The 19,330-nt window shown below is 40.9% G+C and overlaps 1 protein-coding gene across 1 annotated transcript in view; it reads left to right on the forward strand.

Annotated features, from left to right (window-relative positions):
* Positions 1-19,330, forward strand: part of nsmfb (NMDA receptor synaptonuclear signaling and neuronal migration factor b) — a 60,944-nt gene that overhangs the window by 14,851 nt on the left and 26,763 nt on the right. Inside the window, exons 2-5 of the mRNA XM_079251782.1 lie at positions 7,925-7,986; positions 10,093-10,863; positions 11,801-11,873; positions 16,273-16,341. Of these exons, the coding sequence (XP_079107908.1) occupies positions 7,925-7,986; positions 10,093-10,863; positions 11,801-11,873; positions 16,273-16,341 (975 nt within the window). The remainder of the gene's footprint in view (positions 1-7,924; positions 7,987-10,092; positions 10,864-11,800; positions 11,874-16,272; positions 16,342-19,330) is intronic.

Genomic DNA, 19,330 nt, shown 5'->3' on the forward strand with positions numbered 1-19,330 from the left:
TTCTGGTTGTGTAATTGTTGCTCCTATCTGATGTAGTTCAGCAGCTGTTTTCTGTAGTCTGAGCTGAAATTGCCTGTAATTTAGAGTTTGGATCAGATTGGTGGTCTAGAAACAGCACATCGGCTCTAACATGTTGCCCTTCCAGCTATCAGCATCAGCCTTTAACCCATGTGGGAGAGCTCAGGTAAGTAGTTTAATGCGTGTTTAGATGAGATTTTGGGGGACATTTTGTGTACTTCAAGTAGATTTAGAGTCACACAGAGCATAAGAGAAATAGACCCATCGATTTAAAAGAAGAAGAGGGAGGAAAACTTATAGGAAGCTGGTGGATGAAAGGATTTATGGACAAGGATTGCTATGAATGTGAAAATGGAAATGCAATGGAAAGTAGTGGGAGTGTATAGTGGTGGTAGGCAGTGAGAGGAGGAGCAGAAGGAGGTCAGTACTGAGAGGAGCAGCGCGGTTCTGAGTGCTTAAAGAACAAAGTGTGATGCTTAAGGCCTGGAAACACCAGAGAGCAGTGCAGCAAAATGAACCCCTCCAGCTATGAGGCCGGTGGGAGCTGACCAACCTCTGACTAAACTTTCAGCTGCTGTCCCATTTTCTGTCCACAGTCTGTTCTTCAGAGAAAAGTTCTGGGAGTTTACTAGTGACTCAATAAATCACGTTCCAGAGATGATTTTACAGTCCACTTCCTGAACCTCCACAAATTACACTGCTGACCAAATGACCTACAACTGCACAATACACACAAAGAGAGTGTGTGATTTTCTGCAGGACTATTTTTTAAATCTGTGAACCGAGAGAGGTGATTTATGTGTTTTAGGAGAGAGTGAGTGACCGTAGAAGCTGAGCGCATCCATGCTTAAAAACAGTTTTTAACATCTTGAGACAAAGAGCTGTTAAAACTCTTCAAACTGTGTGTCTGGCTTGTTTTGATGCTACGCTGACATTCATTATGCACATTCCTTAAGCCGTCATCGCTCTACAAGAAACCGGCCCAGAGCATCACGTGACGGCTGTGTTTATCTTGACGGAATCAACACAATGGCTACAGTTACATGTTTCTTTTAAATTCGGAATTAATAATTCAGAATGAACTTATTCTCTTTCGAGTTTACATGAAAATAATAATTCCGAATGAACATTTACATGAAACACTTTACTTAATTCCTCTTTAGAGCGGCGGGTTGGGAAGGGTTCTGATTGGACAGAGGGTGACGGATGACGTATATCAGAAATAAACAAAGTTGGCTCCCTGCTTCTCGTCTTTTCTGTCGTAACTTGTAAAAACTACATAATAAGTACCAGTTTTGCCGCTATTTTTATTATAAATGTGAGGCAGCAGCTCAACACCAGCATACATGCTGAACTCTTGAATACTGTGAAGTAAAACTAATCGACATGGAGGCACAATATGGCACCAGATCAGCTGTGGTTTCTGACAGTATTATTTCACTGCCATCAATGAAAGAAGAGAAACATTTGAGCATGAAAACAAAATTATATGTCGTCAAATCAAAAAGGAAAAGATAAATTAGTAAGGTATCACCATAATATTGTGAACATTACTCCTATTGAGTACAGTCTGACTCAGCCCACACGTCGGTATTTTCACATCAAATAAAATTACAACAATTTGGATGTGAAAGTAAAGGAAGTTTAGATCAGCACTACATGGCCATCAGTCTTTCAGTACATCAGTACATTCATTCAATGCATTGTATTGATGAATTGACCCTACTTCATAAGTGGTTGGACAATAATAAATCTAAATGATACGACTTACACATTTTTCATCGTGAAAAACAGCAGCGTAGCAACAAATTACCATCTCATAGTTTACATTCTTGACTTGCAACGCTACTATGTGTCAGAAAAGGAGACATAAAGCACATTTTCTGGTGAAAGCTGTTGTTTAGTAGTGTATAGATTTCAGTCAGCAGCATTTACTGTATGTTCATCGACCCTAGAAAACAATCAGCACAGACACAAGCAGTTTCTATTTTTGAGCGTACCCTGCTTCAAGCTCTTCTCTTTGGTCTCATTTGATGTAAACCACTTCCAAGCATCTATAAGCTCTGCTATTCTTCATATACGATGTGCAGTCCTGATTCCGTATGAAATACTGTACAGGATGGGATGCTTTTGTTAACTCACACACACTCATTTCATCATGCATATATTACAATAATCACTTACACACAAAATCAACTTTCACATACAAACACAGGTAATGTTTGGCATATAAACTAATGAAAACTCACACATACACATCACTAAACCCCCCCACACATACAGTATATACCAGAGATGTCAGAGAGATTATCAGTTTACTGATATTTTTGACCAATATTAGCATTAACATGCAACATTGGAAGATATTTGTTTAGGTTTTTACTTTTTTAATGATGCAACTTTTTTACAATATGCATATACATTAAACTTTTCAGCTTCATCTCCTTTAAGGACACATTCACATCTTTCATTTACACTCCTTTACGCTCCTTTACGCTTCTTGGCGCTCCTTTACGCTCCTTTATGCTTCTTTACGCTCCTTTATGCTTCTTTACGCTCTTTTACGCTTCTTTGCGCTCCTTTACGCTCCTTTATGCTTCTTTACGCTCCTTTACGCTTCTTTGCGCTCCTTTACGCTCTTTTACGCTTCTTTGCGCTCCTTTACGCTCCTTTACGCTTCTTTGCGCTCCTTTATGCTTCTTTACGCTCCTTTACGCTTCTTTGCGCTCCTTTACGCTCTTTTACGCTTCTTTGCGCTCCTTTACGCTCCTTTACGCTTCTTTGCGCTCCTTTATGCTTCTTTACGCTCTTTTACGCTTCTTTGCGCTCCTTTACGCTCCTTTACGCTCATTTATGCTTCTTTACGCTCCTTTACGCTTCTTTATGCTCCTTTACGTTCCTTTACGCTCGTAAACTGGGACATCCGTTTTAAAGTCATGCGTTGCCGTCCTCTTATGTCTGCGTGTCTTCGACGTATAAAGATGTTTGCAGCATGTATTTTTTCTGAAAAAGCTCCCACCATCTCCAGTGCTGTCCTTTTCGTCTTCTTCTCTGGTTTGTTCCTTTCGCTGGTCACATGTCAGCCAATCCCCTCAACACTGGCTCGCTTTCTACTGGTATTCTTTTTACCCAAAATTACTCCAGAAAACAACTCAGGAGACATGAATGTGTCTTCTGAGCTCTTGCTGACACAAAGCCTTTCATATGTACAACTGTTATTACTAATTTCCATGGCATGAGGTGTTTAGTATGTATGTGTGATGTAGTATGTAATGTCATTCATTATATGAAAGATTAAGCTTGTGTGTGTACATGAGAGTTGATGTTTTGTGACTGTGTAAGTGATTACAGCAGTGTATGCATGGTTTTAGAAGTGCGATAGAGAGTTTATAATGTATTCTGATCTATACAGCACCTCATAAGTCTACCCTTTCCTTCACTCATAGTGGGAGGGAAAGAGGAGGAGTAGCCGGGCATGTGATGGCTCCTGAGAGCGTAATATCGTCTCATTTGAGGCTCATCGGTCTCCTCCTTGTTCCCTCATCTACTCCTTATTTAATAGTCTTTCCTTAACTGTTATCTCCATTCCTCATCCCACCTCCCACTCTTCCCTTATTTTCTATTTTGGTCTTATAAACTCGTCTCCCTGTTGTCACGTTGTTTCGTCTCCTCCCTCCTCCCTTTCTGCGCGTCACATGGATGGAAATATGCTGAAGAACAAACAAAGAAACAGAGCGAAGCTGCTGTTGCAACAGCTGCATCAGGACCAAGAAGAGCTTGACTGTCATGTATAATTTATGTGTTCAAACTCTCCAACACAAGTAAGCTATTATAGACCGAGTGTTTCAGAGACCTCAGGGGTAAAAAAAAAAAAAAAAAAAAAAAAAAAGAAGAAGTAGAGAAGAGAAGGAAAAAGAAAATGTCGACTCTGAAGTGAGTGCTGCGTTAAAGCAAAGAGCATGTTGGGCTGTAGGGTACAACGTGTTTCATGAAATGTGCTGCTTATTTCACAGTAAGCCAGAAGTTTTTCTTCTAAAGGTTAATCCAAAGAGTTTTACTGGTCAGATTCAGTGGGATGACCTCCTGCGTGTGGCAGGAAACCACATCATGGCTCTGCTACAACATGCCAAAACATGCTTTTTATCGCAGCATGTAAATCAGAATTTCTTCAGGCATTTTAGCTCCAAAAAGACTCGGAGACACTGCTGTGTATTTATACTGTTTTGTTTTTTTTTGTTTTTTTTTTTACACGTTGCAGGTTTTCTATGTTTTTATTGCTGTGAAGCACTTTGTGACTTTGTGTCTATGAAAAGCGCTATATAAATAAAGTTTATCTTATCTAAATACACGGGAGTACACGCTGGAATTTCTCCTCCAGGAGCAGCTTCTGGCTTCTGCAAGCGAAGCTGAAATCCTTGCAGGAGTGTGTGGACCGGAGAAGACAGATATACAGATGATTGCATTTTCTTTCTCCCACTCTCCTTCCTCCTCCTCCGTCATCGTGGTTGTGGTGGGGGGATGGGTGAAAGGGTGAAACGAGGGATGGGTAGAAGAGAAGGATTGTGTTCACGTGCTGCAGGATATTTAATTACTTAGATTGTCGTATCAGGGAGGTAGCACACTCCACCAGAACCCCCATGTGGGTTTAGCCCTGCTTGTACGTGAAAGACGGGTTGTACGTGTACCAGTTTGTTTTTCCACATGCACAGACTGAGAATGTGTGTGTGTGTGTGTGTGTGTGTGTGTGTGTGCGTGTTGTTTACAGGAATGCAAGGTCGAAATGAGTGGGAGGAGCGTTGTTAGCTTGTGTTGCTTTTCTAAAGGTGTGTTAGTGTGTGGCCTATATCTTTAACAGAATGTGTGTCATGTTGCTGGTTTGGCTGGACAGCTGTGTGTCTGACAAACCAACAAGCTGTTCCACTTACAGCTGCTTTTCAGCCATTTATCCCTTTTAGCTTCTTGTAGCAGGATAATCTTATTCAGAGCTGTGGTAAAGTGTAAAGACAGCAGATTATTATGCAAACCAGACGGGTTTGGGAAACGTGTGACAGTTCTTCATGGGTTTAGCTGGTAAGAATCAGACTGACTCCAGTTCTGTTCGTTGTTTTAACTGGACTTCTTTGAAATCCTACGATGCCATACGGAGCCTGTCCAAAACAGAGTCACACATGCCAAGACTGTTTTTTGGACCTCTTCTTGGCTTCTCTGTGGCGTCTGCAACGTGACAACATTTATCTCTGTCCGGTTTCTTTTCTCCAGCATCTTGTAATGGGAGAGTTGGATCTCCAGCACATCCCAACAGCTCTCAGCGGGGTTCAGGTCTGGACCCTGGTGGCTAATCCATGTGTGAAGATTATGTTGTGTCATCAGGTAGATGGAATAAAGTATATTCAGGTATCAGCTGACCTCGTTCTTTGGACATTAATGTTGTTGAACCGAGACCAGAACCTAGATCTGACCAACAGCAGCAACTTCCTCACAGGCTTCCACAGCACCACTGGGTATGATGTCTGCCTCTCTTCTTACCCTGACGCTCCCATCATTCTGCAACAGGGTCAATCTGGACTCATCAGACCTGCTTCCATTGCTCCAGAGTCTGATCTTTGTGCTCATTTGCAAATGAAAGCTTTTTCCCTGATTATTCTCAGTGATAAGATGTTTTCTGATGTCTACAAGGCTGTTCAAACCCAGTCCACTGAATCCCCTTCATCCTGTGTGTGAGGAAATGTTCATACTTTCACTATTAAACACAGTCCTAATTAATCGGACTTTAATCTCAATTACAATTTGGGTTTTCAACGATCATAAAAATAAAAGGCCAGCAAGGTGGACATCGCGTCCCACGTCTGAGACGGCTACATCATGATGTTCATCTACCTGCCTCTCACCTTCGGGGATAAATTCACTCCCTATGTGGGACCCATCATCCCCTGCATTCTCAAGGTGCCGACCACCAAACTCTGACTCTAAACTGGTGCTGCTCCCAGTTGTGTGAAGTAGGACTGGGCGATTAATCGGATTTTAATCTCAGTTACGATCTGAGTTTTCAACAATGATAAAAATAAAAGGGTGTGATTATTTTTCTCTTTGCAGTTTCCTCTCCATCTGTCTTCAGCTGCTAATCGAGCGTCTCTGGCGTTGCAGCGCTGTGCTGTAAACTCCTCCCACAGCCGCTTTGCTTTCATTCAGACACTGTTGCCAACTTGGAGACTTTCTCACTAAATCTGGAGACTTTTTTATGTTAAAAGCGACAAATCTAGCAACTTTTACTGGAGTTATTAGAGACTTTTCTGGTGTTTTGGCGACTGACTTGAAGACACATATTGTTCTGCAGTTACTGTAAGGAAGGAGCAGCGGGAGCCTCTCCCGTCCTAAAGCACTCCCAGGCGGCCAGTCTCAGTCGGCTCCGGCTGCAGGTCCATGTAGAATAACTGCAGTAGGTTGTGGAAGTTCACCTAAACATAGTTTTCATTTATCTATTCGCTTTACATGAGTATTCACACTTTGTTTTGTCAAGACAAAGCTTCATGTAATTTGTTTGTTTTCTAAAATTTGTGGAATCCTAAAGACATTGTTTAAAAGCCTGTTTAATATTAAATAAATTCATGTTGTTAAAGAAAATGGATAATTGGGTTAAATAATCGAGATCTCAATTTCAGTCAAAATAATCGTGATTATTATTTTTACCATAATCGAGCAGCCCCAAGTCCTGAGTTGTACTGTTATCTATTTTTATGACAGATTTCTACAAAATGTCAGAGTGATCACAATCAGGATCACCTTGATTTTTTTAACGACATTTCTTCCTGGAAGACGATGATCATCCTTTCAGTTTCTACCAGTGTGTTTTTAACCCAGGAGTTTAGTAGTTTCAGCATCTCTTTAAATCTTTTCATTGCTTGATGCCAATACTTTGACTCTTCTGAAACAGATTAACATGTTTTCCACAACCACAGGATGGATTTTCTGATCCGGTTGTTTTAAAGTCAAAGTAAAATAACTTGCTGCAGAAGAAACATCGTCGTCCACACAGTAATAATCCAAAGGGACGCTTTTTTTTAAAGTCAAATCCAGGTGATGGCTTCTTTGTTTTCTGTTTTATTTGACTAATCATCAAACATAAAATGCCACTACTGTGTTGACTGACTCCTTTATACCCAGACGAAGCTGCTATTTATAACTGAAAACAGGCCTGGGGATCTTTTGGCTTCGTAATCACAAACGTTGAAGCCATGTTCATGAATTAATCACAGTTAACACGGTTTGAGGCAATTTTCCCTTTTTAGTGGTGCAATTAGTCCTTGTTTCTTCCTTTTTCTCTCGGCCCTCTGCGAAGAACTCTGCACCAAGACGTGGCCTCAGTCTGTGTTGCATTTTATGTCCAACAGCAGAGAAAATGACAAAAAGAAGCTGTATCTGTTACATCTAGCCAATGAGTGAAGAAAAGAGTCAATACCTGGTTGAAGTTTAACATCAGCCGTGCCAGAGGAACTAAGAGAGGGTTTTCTGTCCAGCAGATCAACATTACACACACCGTGCCAGTTTGTGGCTGTTCCTGCATTTATTTTGTGTAAATGTCTGCATTTACGTCCATGCTGGCACATGTAATGTCACCGTCCCCGGTGAGGCTTCTCATCTGAGCAGAGGAGGCAAGCTGTGGCGACCAGCCTGCTTCCCAGCGTTCTCTTCACTATCTTATAGACCAGAATGCTACCCTGTTGAGAGGCGGCTGCTTCATGGTATGAACATCCTCATACAGGCTGTGAAGATGGTGTAATCTCTTTGCAATGAAGAGGTCTTAGAGAAGTGGGGTGGATGTTTATGTGAAGAAAGGATCCTGTGAAACCTTGAGTCTGAAGAGCAGCAGGGCTCCAGGTTCACTCTTACCTCTGTTGTGTCTCCACAGAGCAGCCAGAGCGTTCGGAGATTATCTGTCCAATACAAATCCTGAGAACCGCAACGGAGCAGGTAGGTGAACACAGAGCTCCAACAGACAGCAGCGGCACATATTCAGGCTTAAAATGACCCCCCCTCATCTGAGAAAAAACTCAAATATGCTTAAACAAATGAGCAGAGCTTTGTTTTTTATCACCGTAGTGGAAGCTCTGAGAGGAAATGCCTCGCATGTTATCAGAAAAAACTGCTTTTAGCTGGTTGCTGGTAATTTTCCACTCGGCTGAACTTACCGGCCTCTTGTTGAAATTGTCTCCTGTTTACAGTGTACTGCACCTTTTTTTTTTACTTCAGTCATTGTGTTTGGGTGTGGAAATCTGAGCATTAAACCTTTTATTATGTACAGAGAAGGGAAGGAGGAATCATGGGTCATTTTAGACAAAGCCTGTGAGATTAACAAGCAGGTAAACATGATGGCTTTATCACTCAGCATCTGGAGCCGCATGAAGCAGGTAAAACCATAATCACTGCATTTCTGTGTGGAGGTAACGTTAATACGGTTCTGTTCTGGAGCGTTAACCTGGTCCCTGTTACCGTATGTTCTGCCTCTCGGCTCACAGACTTTCTGGTCATTTTTTAAGTGGCCTGAGAAAGAGATAAGGAGACTCTCTGAGGGTCTTTTAAGGTTTGTTTTTGGACAACTGCCTTTCCCATCAGTCCAGTCCTACCTGATCCACATCCAGACAAGCATGTGTTTGTTTGTTAAGCAACCTAACTCTGGCAATTCAAAGGCTTCTGACTCAATAAATGAAACGTTATTAACAATATCTGAAAGCGATCTTCTAAAAAACGGGGAAAACAAAGGCCTGAAGGTTGGACTGAGACAAAACTGGTTTTATATCTAAACTAGAAAAGCACTGGGCGAGCGCAGACTTCCGCAAAGCCTATCGTTATTAACACCCAACATAACTTAAAAGTGATCCAGAATCCAGGATCTCATCCGGATCTCCACCAAAATGTAATCATTTGTTCCTCGTGAGACCCCCAACATATCCTGAACATTTGATTAAAATCCATTCATAACTTTTTGAGTAATGTTGCTTACAGACAAGCAAACAACCTCAGATGAAAACACAACCTCCTTGGCGGAGGTAATGAAGTGAAGCGTTGCGATAAGCAAGAAGTAAGTGAATCTTTTTCTAGTTCGACGCACAAAACCTGCAGTTTTACAAATCCACGCCTTTCCTCACAGTTTCTTTCTGGTGAGACAGTTTACTGAACATCATGTGACAGCTCTGCTTCGTGTTGCATTTCCAAACCTCATCTCACACTCATTGTCCACTAATGACCAAAACCCTCAAAACCACGGAGGACAGAAAACTTCCTGAAATGTCCTGATGAAGGGAATAAAGACATCTGGATATTCGTAAAGCTCAGATCTCAGAAAACATGTTGATAAAACCTAAAAGAGTATCAGATCCATTTTAAGCCGTAATACCACTCGAAATTACAGCAACGATGGAAGATACAGCTTGTTCTGCTGATGGACGTGACGTTCTCAGCAGACGTCTTTCCATCTGCACCTCCCAGGGAGAGTTAATAATGCTGATTTCTGTCTTATTCTCAGGCCGATGACGCAACATATTTTCTGACATGCGATCTTCGTCCATCAGAAACGTCTCAGTGGAAGAGTGTCTGTCAACAAGTCATTCTTAATGAAGAAAATCAGCGAGAAAAGCCTGAAGTTTGATAAATGTCACGAGAAATGGACTGAAAGTTCAGTATGATGGGCTGAGCTGTCCTCCCCAGAGCCCAGAATTGTGTTGCAACATCTTGACAGAGAAGAGACAAAAAAGGCAGCAAACACCTGTAGAACAGCTTTAGAAAGTCCTTCAAAAGCCTGAAGAACTGTTCTAAAAGACTGCTAGAAAAAATTAAAGGAAAGTTTGTGAAATCTTGAAGGCTGAGACTTTCAAGTTTGTCAGAAATATCTAAAATCTTGTATTTTTCTACCTTATGTACTGTTTCTGTTCCAGTTTTTATATGTTTCTAATCTCTAGATCCCCAAAAGCAACAACTTCTATTCATCCAGATGAGCAGTTCCGTTATTTCTCTGATACGAGCAACACTCTGCTTCTGTGACTTCAGGTCTTATCTCTGTCCGTTTCCCATCATCTGCAGATCATCTTCTGTCTGACACGTTTCCTGGCCAGGACTGCGACTCACCAGACGTCAGCCGTTTGCATAACAACAATCTGCCACCACAATCCCAGAGTCTACCCATCGCTAAATCCAGCCAGTCTCGCCAACCCAATCCCAGTACTCATCCCCAGTCTGTGCCTCAGGTCAGCACCCTCCAGGCTCAAGCCCCGCTGGGTCCTTCCAAACGCAGACTGTCTGTTGAACGAAGCCTCTCCACAGAGGAACCACCAGGAGCCAGAGGCCCAGAGGGGAGTGCAGCTTTAAAGCCGGCTAGAGTGTACACGATAACCAGGGAAGGAGGGATGACCCTCGGGGGTCCTGGAAGCGAGGAGAGCTTGGAGCTGGAGGTGCTGAAAGGACCGAGGGAGCAGCCTGTGTCCCAGGCCCCTGGCAACACCAACGACAACCTGTCCTGCACCAGCCAACCATCTGCCGCAACTGCCCGCGGCAGCCACCACCGTAGTAGCCATCACCGCAGCAACCATCACCATGGCCACCAGCATCACAGCGGCCCGCCATCAAATTCACAGCCGCTTCAGAGCTCAAGGAGCGCCAGCAACATTGGGGACTGGGGTCTGAGGCGAGGAGGGTCCAGGGAAGACTACACCCCAGACTGTGTGGCCTGCATTCGGGCTCCGTGTCAAAGCCAGCGATCCCTTGACCTGGATACCTCACCGCGGGATGGAGGCAAGCAGCGCAAGAAACTGGAGAGGATGTACAGTGAGGACAGATCTTCCACCGATGACAGGGGTAAAGACAGATGGATTATGAAATGGGTGCAGACTTGGGTAGATATGAAATATGGAAGTACAAACATGTACACATGTTGTAGGGCTGCACGATTATGACCAAAAAAATAATCACGATTATTTTGAGCAACATTGTAATCACGATTATTAATCACGATCATTCATTGTGTCTGATAAACATGTTTTTTAATGCACCACTTGGAAACAACCCACCTACCAACTTTTATACATATACATATATATATATATATATATATATATATATATATATATATATATATATATATATATATATATTTATATATATATATATATATATATACATATATATATAAACATCTGCGGTGCAATGAAGTTGCTTATGTCATATTTAATGAGCTACTTTGTCCGCGGCAGGGCAAGTTGTGCACGCGGCAGGGTTCGTGTATTTTAATGCCACACGCTGTAAAAATGTTCATATTTTTTTACCACCTCGATCAGCTGTTTAATCAAAACAATCCGTTTTACCTGCAACAGGAAAAATGAGGAGCTCAAATGTCCAACCAATTCAAAGATATTTAACTGGCTGCTAGTAAAATGTGTGCGCGCTTGGTATTTATGCAGCTCAATGAAGCCTTAACCACGTGTTCGCCCCCTGGTGGTCGGCAGACTACTGGTTGAGAACCTGAGTGATCAGAGACGCATGCTGCAGAGCTCGCGTTCTGAACGTAAATATCGATGACGATCAGCTTTGTTTAATTGTGGCCACCAAAATCGTGATCAAAATCTGATTAATTGTGTAGCCCTAACGTGTTGTTTAAATGGGTTATAAAATGTTCCACTTGATGTCACACTTCACACATGATGCTTCCACCAGCTTCCTCTGCTGATTGTAGGGTTTGTCTTTAAATGTGCTGCTGGCTGACTCATCACCTTCCCTTTGTTCTCTTTCTTTACAGAGGACAATCCTAATAGCTGGTTCCCCAAAGAGAACATGTTCAGCTTTCAGACAGCCACCACCACCATGCAGGCGTAAGTATAGCACAGAAATCCGCCTTCACTCCCACCCTTCGCCTCTCTGTGTCCTACAGCTGCAGCATCCTGCTGGCAGGATCTGGCCCCACTATCTCCCTCCAGACCTTATCAGGGAAGAATTTTGCTGAAAACTCTTGATGAACCTTCGCAACTCTAGATTTTTAGCTTTTTGTTAGTAAAGGTGTTTCCGTTCATGAGCCTATATAACTTTTGCATCTTTCCCAGATGTTCACTCGAGCAGAAAGTTTCGTAAAAGTTCTGACAGCTGTAGACTTTTTGCTTTTTGGACTCTGTGGTTCCCCTTTACCTCAAAGATCACCTCTGTTAGGGTCGCTTGCTGCACACCTGGTTGTGACAGGCTTTTTGAAAAATTTGAAGAATTATTATTATTAATATTATTATTAGTATTATTATGAAAAACAAACTCAGGTATATTTAAATTACTTTAGAAACTAAACAAGATGAAAAAGTATTGAGTCATCTCTCATGTTGTCAGGACAACAGAAAATAAAGGCATAGATGTGAGTGCTGAAGCAGACATAAGGTTTGTAATACTCTGATTAATGCTTGAAAGTTGATACTTTGCTACAACCGTATTTATTCTATAATGCAGGACAATTTCTTGGCATTTCTTGGAGAATAGTTCTCCAGACTTGAATGACTTCCCAAAGTTCTTTATTACGGTAGATGTTTCTGCTTTTTATTCTAAGTTAAGTGATGAAGATCCCACACTGCTTCAATAATACTGATGTGTGGACTCTGGGGAGGATCCATTCCTCCATCAGACCTGTCACCACTGGTTATCAGTCCAGATTTTGTGCCGTATTGCATTTATTCATGTTTCCTTTCCCTCAGAATGGCTTCTTGTCGCCTTTCCATACAGGTCAGATCATTTCTGACAGAGTTTCAGCTGACAGGATGGATCAGTCCAGTCTCAGGTCTCACGCCATTTTTAATCTCTGAGTGATTCGTAGGTCAATATTAGGTGGTTAAACAAATAAGTAAACAAGGAAGACATATCTCTAAAAATGCTCGGTTGCAAGGATTGGACTGAAAATGAGAAGAAAAAAACAAATCTGGCAACCAGTGGATCCACTTTGAAAGATTACAAGCAAGTTTGTCTCCTTAGAAGTCAGAAATAGAGGAATGGACCAGAACATCTTCAGAGCAACAGCTTTCCTCTAAAAACACCAAGAACCTTGACCTTAGATGTATTTAGAGCGGATTCAAGCATAAAAGTGCTCCTCAGTCTGGAAGAATGGTTAATTATCACCCATCACCCCGATCTTCTAATTATAACTCACAAACAGACAAAACTCATCCTCCACCATCTTTCCTGTCTCTTCTCCCACGCTCTCTTCCCTTTATTCACATGTCACTGTCTCTCTGTCCCTTTTCCATCTGCTTCCATCTGTTCACGTCTCCATCGAGGTCAGACTGATATATGGGTCTGACATGGCCTTTGATTAAAATGGCTTGCCAGTGTCTTTTACGTCTAGAATGTTGCAGTTTAATTAATTACACGCTGAGTGATCCAACTGTTAACTCTGTGACTCCTATCAGGTCATATGAGCAGGGTCCTGATGAGTCCTTTACTGCTCTAAAATTCAGACTTTCTGCAGGATTTTCTTTTTCTTTTTCTCTGACTATAGCTTCCAATGAAGGCTATAAAAATGTGTGGAGTTTATTGCTGTTTGTGTTGCTAACCTTTTCTTTCATTTTTTGTCTCTTCTTCCTATATGCAATGGCAACTGTCCAAACCACGACTGTAGAATATCGTGAGTAACTCTTTCAAACGCCCCCACTGTTCTTCCTTGTTGCTCTGCCTTTTTTCCCTCTCTCTGTCAGTTCGGTAATATGTCTTGAAACCTTTTCCTCATGTGGCTTTGTGCTGGTCAGCCTGCTGTGTCCTTAACCCCTACAACCTCACTGCCTGCAGGACTGGGTGTTAGAAGTTATAGATTTAGTCATGGTCAGCTGCAGTGCAGGAAGGGCTCAGTGCGGTACGAGCGATGTGAGAAGCAGTAATAGTTCACTTTGCAGTAAAGCTACACCAAAGCACTTAATATTGATTTATTGTTTTAACTGTGACAGCTACCTACCTACAGTGTTCTTTTAGATACCCCAAATTTACACAATTTATCAATACAAACACACATTAAACATAAGGAACCATCAAAGAAAGCACATTGGTTATAAGTTTATACAATTTTTATCTTAATCATAAGATATAAGAGGAAAGCATATGTTTACATCATGTTATCTGTTTGTAGCATTCGCACTGCATTAAGACTCAACGCTAGTCTAACTTTACAAATTGTTGCTGCATAAAATCTTGTACACTCAAAGAAAGATGGGGGGGGGGGGGTTGTATTAACTGGACTGACTGATCACTAACACCAAAAATGGATTTGTCCTAGCGCAGCTGGTAAAGCAAGGCGCTGCGGTTTATTGCCTTTATAATGTGACAGGAGTGATGTCTTCACTAGAAGAACTTAAGCTAGCTGATACAATCAATGTAACTAACAAAGGTTCAGTCTTTGCTTGCAAATGTGTTCCAGTGTATTTTATCAGTGTTGCCAACTTTTTCTAATATGATATATGCTAAAAGTAGCTAAATGTTTTTGTTTTTTGTAGCTAAATGTAGCTAGCAGTTATATGATGCTACATGCTAGTTAGCAAATCCTTGTTGTGTGTGCTTTGCGTACTAATTTTTCTCAACAAAGATGCAAAGAGATTTAAAAGGCAGGAAATAAGCAAAACCTTTTATACACACATGTAATTAATCACAATTAATCTGCAAATGCCCTCAACACTTTATTTTAAAATATGTCAGAAAACCAGATCATGTTACTGCTTAGCTGTTTCGCTAAAACCATAACGCTTGCTGTTAGTGTCTAATTGCTAAGCTTTTCACACCTTTTCTGGCTCCATTATAAAGATTTTTTATTAATTCACAACTGGCGTTTGTCTCCCACCACAATGCTGCGTGTAGTACAAACTAGGTCCTGTCCACTTATATGCAGAAGGCTGGAAACTTGTCCTTAGCTGCACTTGTAGATTTTAGATTTGCTTTCTTCGTGATAATCAGGCTAGGGATGTGTATGGCGTGTTTTGTTTTTTCATATCCATTGTATGAAAAATGACTAAATCTGTACTATATTTGTTAACAAAGAGGAGCGTTGCAATTCTTCCAAGTTCCATTAAAGTTGCATTGAAGTTGCATGTCTTTGCAATTTTAACATTGAAGAATTTTTGTTAAAAGTTGCAATTGCAATTGCAAATTTTACCAGCCTACAATATCACATTATTTATTTATTCATGTATTTCTTTGTTTATTCCAATCATTGGATTGAAATTGGCGGGAAATGTGCAGGAACTTGTTACGGTGCTAACGAGGAGGATTGTAGTCTTACTGAGTTTCTATTGATGGCAGATGATGGAAAGAAAACAGACAATGATGAGTTCATGTGGAGAAAAACTGAAATGTATCAATGACACACAGGCAGAGCTTTGAAGGCTTTTGGACAATAAGCTGCGTAAAGACTTGGGTGACTTCAGTGTATTGTTTTGTCATCTCAGAGCTCATCAGCTGTCTGTCTGTCACTTAGTCAAGAACCAGGCCACAGGACATGGCTTCATTTCTGGCATACGCTGTCACAGATGATTCTCATTATGTCTGACATGTTGTCAGAGCCATTACACTCCTCTTTGAGAGAAGCACACCAACGTCACCTAACCTACACATATTCCAGAACGGCAAATAATGGATATCAAACAGGTACAACCATCATATAAAATCAAAATATTTATCTAAATGAACAGATATAAATTGCTTAAAGACGGTGGTCAGTCAGCAACGAGAAATGAATTGGCTGAAACTGCGAGCGTTAGCTGTAAGCAGGATGTTGTTTGGGATGTAGCCAGTGTCTTTATTGCTTTGTAGTTGTGGTGTGTGTATGTGTAAGTGTAAAAATCCACATTGTTTTCTGCCTCTGGTGGGTAAAGCGTCATTCTTTTGTTTACTCTAATCACTCCACAAAGTTAACCAAACCCTCACTAACCCTCACGGAATCGTTCCCACCTTTTTTACCGGCCCTTTCCTCTATATGCCCGAATCCAACCAGACCCAAAGGATGAGTGTCTCCCTCAGTCCAGTCAGCGAAGCTAGACCTTTAAAGGCACATATATATAAATATAAATATATATACATATAAACATGATAATGCAGAAGTACAAGTAATTTAAATGAAACAGGTTCTGTGCAGGTTGATAAAAAACCCTTTGGGTCAGACTGGGTTCAGACAGAATCCTTCTCTCATGTTAGATCTGGGGCATCTTAATCATTAAAAACTATTTCCAAACACAACCACTTAATGCTTTGACGTCCTGGCAGGGCTTTCCGAGGCATTGCTGAGAGAAAGAGACGGAAAAGAGAGCAGGAAGCAGCCACCATGATGGAGAGGTACTGTGTCCCAGCTGTCCTGTCCTGTCCTGTCTGGTGCTGAACCGTCCCTGAATGGGTTACCAGGTCTTTCCTCGGGCAATTACAGAGAAAAACAACAGTTCATTTAAAATCTCTAGTGTGGGTGCTGGCGTACCTGAAAAAACTCCATGTGGACAATAAAAAACAAGTTAACCCCCAGGTAAAAACCAGAACTCTTCAGACCCAAAGTTTTTTTTTTTATTTCTATTCAAGCATTGCAGAAAAAAAGGTTGAAATAAATCCCTTAATAAAACTGAGTCCCATCAAATGTCAGAATGTAGAAAAACAGACAGAATTTGTCTCAGATAAAACTCATTCGAGGATTACAGTTTTATGTTTATGCACCTTTCTTATTATTAATTTTTCTTCCCCTGGAACAGAATTTTCTCCTTCAGGATTTATTATATTCACATCTTCAATTTATGCCATGAGTTCTTCTCTTAAATAAGCTAACGCTACGCTTTTCTTATTTAAAACACACACACTCTGCCACAACTTCATGTCAATCATTGGTCCTAACGTGCAGGTAAATCAACTGTGCACACAGATGCACAGAGGTTACTTTACAACCTGACAAACCTATGACTTATTCTTCTGTCATAAGCTTCTGTGTTTTTTTGCACATTTATTCTGTGCATTTTTACACTTTCCACAGAGGTCAAACCTTTCCTTCTTCTGCTCGTTCTCAGGTAACCACAAATCTCTTGACAGCACCTGTGTGCGTCGTGAATCCTGAAGAGGAGGTGGCAGGTTTCATCAGTGTTTTTCATCGAACACTGAAGTGAAAAAAGCCGGGTCTATCAATACAGCGCTGTTGCTTCTCGCTGTGCGGCTGACAATCGAATACAAATCTGTCAATCTCGGCCAGCAGGCCTCTCATCCACCAAGCCCGAGACACGCAGCGCCATGTTGGGTCACGTAGTTGTGTGTTCAACTTGTAGGAATGTAATACTTCTAACGTTACGATGGTTTTCCTGTGCGAAATAATATATGTTTATTTATTCTTTCTGAAATAGTGGCAGATTGAACTAGAAGACGAGGGGCGTCATAGTTGCAGACACAGACGTACTGCAGGAATTTGGCTGTGTGTGTGTTGGTGGCAGAGATTTTAGTTGTCAGTCATTATGAAAATACTTGCTGAGTGATGGATCCCCCTCTTTTCTGAGTCATCCCTCTATTTTAGGCTCTGCTTTCACAACTCCTGCTGTCAACACTTAACATGTCAACAATTCTTTTTTCTTCTTTCTTTATTTATTTATTTCAGTTTTTTTTTCTTTTGCCTGAAACCACAGTGTGGATCCAAATTTAAGCAACAAATGAAAAAAAAAACTGCTTTTCTTCCCAATTAAGATGAAGTCATTCCCTGTTGTAAAGTGGTAAAACAAGTCATTTGCAGTATGAATAGAGCCAGCAATAACAGGCTACAGAGGTGGGGCTCATTAAAAATAATGAGTGGTGGGGCTGTGTCCCTGCTACTTCAGTTATCACCAACCTTATAACAGTAGGGGATACTTTGCTTCGACAGAGCACCACCAACCAGTCGCTGCACCAGTATTTAGCAAAAGAGAGGACAAGACCCACATGAAGAAGAAAACTCTGTTTCATCTGCCTGCGAGTTAAACATGGAGTAGTATAAGTATACTGCAACAATGGACCCAGTATGAACACCAGACGAGGCAGAGGACCCGTAACGCCATCGCTACGTATTTACCCACAATGCAATGCAATCCAAATGCAAGAAGTTATGGTTTTTGTAGTTTGGTTCCTGTATTTAATCCGCTTGAAAAGGACTGAGACCTGCATTTGTAAGTGGACTGAGTCAGCTTCTTTGGTCCGAATCAGAATTTGATTGTCGCGTTCACATTTCCCCAAGCAAAGCGGATTTTCTGTGCAAATGGACTCAGATTCATATCAAAAAGCGAGTGTGTATGTGGCCATAGCCTTGTAGCATTCTAAATATCTGCCAAACACGTATAATGTCTTTTGTTATGATTGTTTTAACCCCCTTTGCACATATGTAGCAACATAACCAAGCAATTTAGCTTAAGCTTGTACACCACGACAAGCAAGAACTTTTTTATTGTTCTTGAGACCCTGAGAAGAAAATTACGGCATTTTTTTTTGTGGACGTGTTTAAAGATAGTCGTCAACACATCAGGCTGGCATAGGTTTTTTCGTGTGAGAAATATTGTGTGATTGGTTGGACATTTGTAGTGGGCGTGCTTAACATGGAAAAGCATGAAGCAGAAAGTTGGCGCTCTTGCATTTTTACTGTTGCAGGTAACACAGATTGTTTTAATAAAACAGTTGATCTAGGTGGTGAGAAGGTGTGAACATTTTTACAGCGTGTGGCATTAAAACAAACGGACACAGCCATATGCACAAACCGCCCTGCCTCGGACGAAGTTGCTCGTTAAATATAAGATCACAGGTTCATTGCACATAAAAGCAACAGATGAGCCTTCTCATGGAGTGTAAATGGACCTGATGAAAAAGAACAATACATTGATTTCCGATAAACTGTTTTAATAATTCATTTAATAATAATATATAATGTCACTAGAAAACATTACTGCATATTTCTTAGACTCACTTAGTATCTGTACATATATATATATATATATATATATATATGTATATATATGTTGTTGTTTTTTTCCATGGTTATTATGGATAATGAGTGAGTATGAGTAGTAATTCAAGTACAAGACACTTTACAGTTTTAAGCAAAAATGGGACATTTTAACAATCACAGATAAATCTTCATCAATAATGAAGACCAGCATTATGTTCCACATGCTTCTACTTCACTTTTTTTTAAAAAACATATTTTTCCTCCTGTTTTTTCCTTGTTGATGCAAACTGATTCACATCAGATGTCAGATATAATCCTGGTGTCTGTGATCAGTGGCATAAATATGTAAAACTAATGTACTAAAAGAAGACATGAACAGGAACGTCAGTGTAG

Source organism: Telmatherina bonti (assembly GCF_933228915.1).
Source record: "Telmatherina bonti genome assembly, chromosome: 13".
In the NCBI taxonomy this organism is placed as follows: Eukaryota; Metazoa; Chordata; class Actinopteri; order Atheriniformes; family Telmatherinidae; genus Telmatherina; species Telmatherina bonti.